The 6,458-nt window shown below is 38.3% G+C and overlaps 1 protein-coding gene across 5 annotated transcripts; it reads right to left on the bottom strand.

Annotated features, from left to right (window-relative positions):
* Positions 1–368: 368 nt before the first annotated feature.
* On the bottom strand, positions 369–3,652 carry hmgxb4b (HMG box domain containing 4b). Of its 5 annotated transcripts, none has more exons than XM_081609587.1 (7): positions 3,146–3,652; positions 2,252–2,291; positions 1,959–2,065; positions 1,689–1,745; positions 1,301–1,603; positions 694–816; positions 369–586 (listed from the first exon to the last, which is right to left on the bottom strand). In XM_081609587.1, the coding sequence occupies exons 1-7, from the start codon at positions 3,203–3,205 to the stop codon at positions 542–544; spliced, it is 735 nt and encodes a 244-aa protein (XP_081465713.1). In that variant the 5' UTR covers positions 3,206–3,652; the 3' UTR covers positions 369–541. The 5 variants fall into 5 exon arrangements, with proteins under 5 accessions (XP_081465713.1, XP_081465717.1, XP_008413670.1 ...); XM_081609591.1 differs by having other exon boundaries at positions 1,301–1,555; positions 3,146–3,650; XM_008415448.3 differs by lacking the exon at positions 1,689–1,745 and having other exon boundaries at positions 3,146–3,648.
* Between the last annotated feature and the right edge of the window lie 2,806 nt (positions 3,653–6,458).

Below are 6,458 nucleotides of genomic sequence, written 5' to 3'. Positions count from 1 at the left end.
TCATTCCTTCAATGAGGAAATAGATGTTCAATATTTTGAGTGCAAGATTATGCCCGTCTTTACTGGTGTGCTAACAAATATGACTGGCTATTTGTCCTAGTTTGAAAGGGTCTTGCTGGAAATTCTCAAAATGTTTATTCACACCTCGACCACTTTTAAAGATGCCAATTATGTGTCAGATAATTAGCATTTTGTTTGGATAACATTTTATTTTACACATTATCCACAAAGATTAAATAAATTAATTTTAATCATAAGAATATGATGGGTTAATTTCCAAGCACTGAAAGCATGTTAAACCTGAACCATGATGTCACATCCTTTTCCCAGTGAAACAGGATCTCCTTGTGAAATGAAAAACACCTACACCACTTCATGCCCAGACAAGTCGTTTAATCACACAACAAAAACAATGCAATAAATGTTGATACTAAACTTAAATGACTACATTAACACATTTCAAAATAAAAATAATAATTTTTTACATATTTGTCCATGGATCATCTTGGTGAAGAATCGACTGAGTCTTCCACCTTCATCTCTAAAGCCCAGGCATCACATAAGCAACGTTTTCCAGAGTGGAGGCCTGAAAGAGAAAAACGGGTTAGAAATGTCCCCTCAATTTGTAATAAAATTTTCCTGCACGGTGTAAAGCATGTTCATGTAAAGGTGTGAGCTTGCAGCCCTGCTCACCAATGTGTGCTCTGTGCAGCTGGTCAGCTCAGGTATCTGTGTTGTGAGGCACATCAGAGGAGCCAGAGCACACAGCAAAGAGTCCAAGAACAGAGAGAGGCTGCCAGACATGCACACGCGTTTCTGCAGAGACACACAGAGCCTGATGTGACTCCTGCAGGGCATGAATATGTTGGAGCAATGCACTAGCTATTCCACTTCAGTTTTTCGTACTTAGGAAAAAAGAAAAAAAAAAAAAGTTCAGTCACGAAAATGTGGAGACGTGTTTTATTGTCTGCCAAACTCTGGCTCTTCAAAGTCTTTTTTAGAAAGACTGGATTAATCCACTGGTATCTAAAAGAAAAATAGTTTATTAAAATTACTTAAATTAATTGCACACTGCTTTTAAAAAACAAACATGAGCACGCAACATTTTTTTTACTTCGCTGAACATTTTGAAACTCTTGTTTTAGTTTCCAAATTGAACACAACTGGTTTTTATGTTAAAACCAGTTTGTGGTTTTAACATAACATGTGGAAAAACCTCTACAAAACACTGCATTTCTTTACAAAAAAAAAAAAAAATATATATATATATATATATATATATATATTTTGATCTACCTACATTAGTCTCTTCAAGATGGCTGCCAATGAGAGACATGGACTCTCCCAGGAGGTGTAAGTGTGCTGCAGCACTGACTGGACAGTGGTCAGAGCAACATGGATAGCTGTGTACACTGCTTGCAGAACCAAAGGGAGCGCATGCGTCAGCCATGAAGCTGCATAACTCAGGACCAGCAGCGGTTCTGACTGGCGAAGGGACCTGCAGGTCAGCGCTGTTCGGAGGGAACGACATGCTGACATCTCTGTCTGCCATTTCCTGATGGTTGTCAAGACACAACAATCCCACGGAGAGATTTGAATGTTTCTGACAGAAACATAGTTGAATATATATGCGTCAGCGGGAGGTGAAATGACGACGTACTTGTTGCTGCAAATAAAAACATGAATACCTGAGCAACAGCGCCCTCTACTGTGTAGCTTGAATGCAACAAGTTGCCTTGAAAATTCTAAAAAGAAGATTTTTTTTTTTTTTTTTACACAGTTTAAGGATTTCATTTCAAAAAGTTTATTTTTTTTGTAAAGTGACAATACTGTCAACAGGCAGTTTCATGGATCAGTCTATTTTCAAAGTTTTCTTGGTCTCTAACTGGAATCAAACATTAGATTCTGTTCTAATTTGAAATTATTTGAACAAATTTTCTTATGGTGTCCGTTCTCACCTCCGGATCCTCCATCATCCATTTATCTTGTGGCATGTAGTCTAAATGCATAGGAAAAGGATAAGAGAACTCTGTCCAGTGAGGGTCGGACTCTATTCCAATGTTATCTGGAATTGTAGCAATTTCACAACCCATTCAGTTATGTAAAGAAAAAACAACAACAAAAACTCACATTTCACAACAGAGCACATTTTGAAAACACAGGATATGAAAGGCTTATGTAATCATATTTAATATTAAAGATCTATTTCCAATCATTTAAACACTGTTGAAACACAACAGTGAGTCCTTACCAGCATTTTGGGTTTTCTCAGTTGGGGAACCAATTAGTTTCTGAAAAAGATAAATATATATACATGTTGTTTTTTAGATAATGTTCAAGATGATTAAAAAATCTCAGTTTTTCAGAAAAACTCAACATTCTAAACAGACAATGCTGCCATCATACAGTAATATTTACAATGATCTATTAAATATACAAGATCACTGGAAAACATTCAGTGTGTTGACATGAAAAAAAAGACGATTTCTCAAATACACACATTAGAAAATGTATAATCAATAGGAGTGTTTCTAAAAAGGCACTCAAAAGGGATCACTTCCAGTCTAGTGGTGACACACCAAGACCGAAAGTTTCTTAAATGATATTTTGCCGTTGTCATGTTTAGGGACTGAGTTCAGAAATAAAAATAAGAATGAAGTAAATTAAGCAACAGAGAATGAGAAATGTATAGCCGTGGTAGCTTTATAATTTATTACTGTACATTCTAATGTTTATTTCTAACTTTTAAAAAAAATCCATTTAATTAGTCATCTCTGACCTCACATTTCCAGAAAACTGTTGGCTCTTTAGGAAAAACTGCTTTTGTCATCACTTCTACCACAGTGATTTGTCAGGTAAAGGACCTGATCACTTCGTGAAACTTTCCATGAGCTTATCTATCCGTCCTTTTCTGTGTCACTCATTCCCTCCAGTGGGGTTGACATAATCAAAAGGCATTTCGGTTATACATGGAAAGTATAAGTAGCCAACACTGTAGAACATTTTGGAAACCTAAGGTTCAACATGATTCTGTCTGGTCTTCCTTCAAGTTATGCAGATTTTGTTTATACTGACACACAAATTCAGATTTTGTCTATTCATTATAAGAAATGTCAATAAATAAATAAATCAATCATAAAATCACCTTATGAGGGTTACATTCTTTTGCATTCAGGTTTGCTTGTTCCAGGCAGTTCAAATCCATGAAAAAAGATTAAAAAAAATCCACCTTCTGCTCCTCTTTTGGGTTTACAGAGTCCTTGCAGTCTAACCCAGAGTTAAACAGAGCTACTAATCCCTGAGCAACGCGTCATTCAGCTCTGCAGAGGCCTAAGAAGCAGTTCATTTGAATCAGGTGTGTTGGAGAAGAGGCGCATCTAAAAGTAGCAGGACATAAGAACTGGATTTAGGCGGCACTAGGTTAGACCATTGTTTTTTGATCCTCGGTTCTTCGGATGGGATTCTTTATGTCAGAATCAGGTGTGTTGCAGTACACCTGATCCTGATGGTTTCTGATCAGCTCGTCAAGCTGATCAGAAAAGTTTGATTATAGCTATTTAAAATCAAGTGCACTGAGAACACTCTAAAAGGCAATACCTATTCTTACTTAAATTAGGTTTGTATGCTTTACTCAAGTCTCACTAAATTGTTTATTCAACTCAAGTAATGTGAGCAATGTACATGTTTGGCCTGAGAAAAGTACAAGACTACGTTATTTTGAGTAAACTGGATTTGACTATTTTTGTCACTGGAGTGAATGCGTCAGCTCAGCGGTGCGCATGCGCAGTAAAGTACGGGCAGCTTCCATTGGAAGAAACAGAGCTTCTTTATTAAAGGTGAGTTATTCGTCTTCAGTATATTTTCATGTGCCATGTTTGCCCTTACTACTCGCATATACGGTTACAGGTTAATTTTTCTTTGAAAAGATGACGCATAAAAGTTTTTACAGGCTAATATGCTAATGTTAGCATGTTGCTCATGGGTCCAACATTAGCTAAAACCGCCACGCCTTTTACTTGAGAGCCTTTAATGTTTTTGTCCATTGTTGTGGAAAAAAATACTTACCAAGCACTGGTCAGGTAAAATCACTCAATCAGGTTTATTTATGAATTATGCACAATACAGAGTAGGACAATCAATCATGAAGCAATTCTGGATGGAAAGCTCTGCCAGGCAGACACAACACGAGTCTTTTACACACATTAAAGTTAATTTTAAATTGACTTCTCTTATGTCTAGAAGAATGAATTTCTAAACTCTTAAACATCCTTAGGAGTCAAACAACTAAGAATGATCATAATTAAGCTACCTAATTTCATGTGTTTTCTAGAAAACCCAACAAAACAAAAAAAATACATTAGTGCAATGAAGGTATAGATAAGTGTCCGTTCAAAACCCAACAAGAAAGCGCAGATTTTCCATCTGGAAAGTAGGTAAAGCGTAGAAGCAGGAACACTGATCACCTGATCAGGAGGATTTGTTACCTCCTGTCATAAAAGTATTAATCTTCACTCTCCTCTTTGGCCACTCAACAGTGGACCAGCAATAGTTCTTTGAGTGGAGAGCCTTTCAGAAACATCTAAACTAGCTGTTGATCTGGACATTGTCCTCTTTGGTGTCAAAAGTTGAAGTACTTGATACTTGATAGAGTGAAGTTTTGCTGCTCACTCTGTTGCTCTGTTGTTTCAGATTTAAAGTTGTGATCTAGATGGACATTACAGACAGGTCGTCCTTCACAGTGGTTGATGTGGATTCATGTTGTTCCTTCCTTCTCGCCCCTCTCCCCCACTCGGTCTCGGCGTTGCTGCAGCTAAATCCTCCCCCGTCTCTCTTCACTGGCTTCCTGTCAGTCCAACTGGTTTTGGCGTTGGATCTTTGGGTTGTCCAGATCGTCCTTCAGGAAATGACCATGTTGTCCACAGATGAAACAAGCGTCAACAGTTCAGAGTCTTCTTCTCTCCCAGCTCTGAAGCATGTTTAGCTTTTCTTCCTCTACGCTGATACTGGACAGCAGACCAGTGGAGGTTGTTAAAGCTCAGTCTCACACAGTTTTCTGCCCAAATGCCCAACAGGAGACTGACAGTTGTCCCCTGGAGGTGATGGAGGTCTTTTCTGTCTTCTTGATCCTCCAGATCTTCTCGATCATTTTAATCAGCTAGTTTTGTAGGAGGGACATCATCTGGTCCATGGGAGGACAGATGGGAGGAGTTGAGGTCAGAGGTCAGATGCACCGCGCGAGGCTCAGACAGAGAGAAAGAGAAAAAGCAAATAGAAATCAATTAGGGTTTGTTTTGTCATTTTCCTTGTTGTTTTCTATACATATATATTTATGAATCTTATTTTAACCTTTTACGTGATCATATAGTTTTAGTCATTTATTATCCATCCAGTATTATGGCTCCTGTTTGTGGAACAGTTTGTCAGAGAAACCTGAGGGCTAATTGTTCATACAGCTCTTAGTGTGAGGATCTGTTTTTCTGTGTATTTAGTTTTGAGGTTTTTCTGTGTCTGGATCTGTTTTCCTCTGTGAGCCTCTGTGCCGTCTTGATTGTTCCCAGATATGTCTGGTCTCCCTAATTACCCTCTGTGTATTTAAGCCCACCTGTTGTCCCTGTTCTTTGTCAGATACTTGTCGTATGTCGTTCGTTGTTGACCTTTAGTCAGTCTACTCAGTTGGACTGTTAAGTCCTGAGAGTCTGTACAATTAGTCGTCATCAGTTGAACTGTTTGTCCTGAGTAGACGTTAGCTCTAGTTCCAGCTGCTCTGTTGCTACCGGTATGAGCTTAGACTCCGTTTCTGCCGTGCTGCCAGTTCCTGGACTGTTGTGAGCTTCTCATCATTAAATATTCATAATCCTTCATCTATCTACACCCTGGGCTTCGTCTACGTTTTCTCTCACCACCTCACCTCAACTTCATGATACTTAGAGCTGCTTTTAGTATGAAAGAGTCCCTAATAAATAAAATTAATTGATTGATCCTTTTAAGAAAATTTTTTTAAATTTATTTATTCGAACACTAAAGAAAAATCAAACATAGTAAGGCCTGTAATTTATCAACAAAAGATTTATGTTCAGCATTTAATTCCAAACAATTCACCCTGAGGAGGAGATTGCGTGCTGGAAAGACTTAGACCCATTCTTCTTGAATTGGGTGGCATATCCTCTTTAGACTGCAAACGTCTTCACAGAATCCAACAAATCAACTTTGTGGTCGCTCTGCCTCTTAATCCTCTAAGAGGGGCCTTTATTTCCGATAAAGGTCTTTAGGGTTCCAAAAAGGTTTGGTTCCCTCAATTTAGAAAACTCAAGAAATCGCCTACCTTATTTACCTTCCCTATGACTCGTGTTTAGTCAGAATGATGGATTTGGGATGGAACCCTCCATGCATGGTCAGTAGTTTCCGAGTGTCTTAACATCGGTGGTCTTCATCTCCTCCTTTGGCCAGCTGATTATTCC

Source organism: Poecilia reticulata, chromosome 1, assembly GCF_904066995.2.
Source record: "Poecilia reticulata chromosome 1, P_reticulata-male-v2, whole genome shotgun sequence".
In the NCBI taxonomy this organism is placed as follows: Eukaryota; Metazoa; Chordata; class Actinopteri; order Cyprinodontiformes; family Poeciliidae; genus Poecilia; species Poecilia reticulata.
This window is presented reverse-complemented; position numbering and strand designations above follow the sequence as displayed.

Bases quoted from the DNA above. Each gene is read 5' to 3' on its own strand.
- hmgxb4b (XM_081609587.1), bottom strand. From the start codon at position 3,205: ATGGATTTGAACTGCCTGGAACAAGCAAACCTGAATGCAAAAGAATGT. The intron at 2,066-2,251 runs GTAAGGACTCAC...CTACAATTCCAG, and splicing joins TGAGAAAACCCAAAATGCTG to ATAACATTGGAATAGAGTCC. The intron at 1,746-1,958 runs GTGAGAACGGAC...TCTTCTTTTTAG, and splicing joins GGATGATGGAGGATCCGGAG to AATTTTCAAGGCAACTTGTT.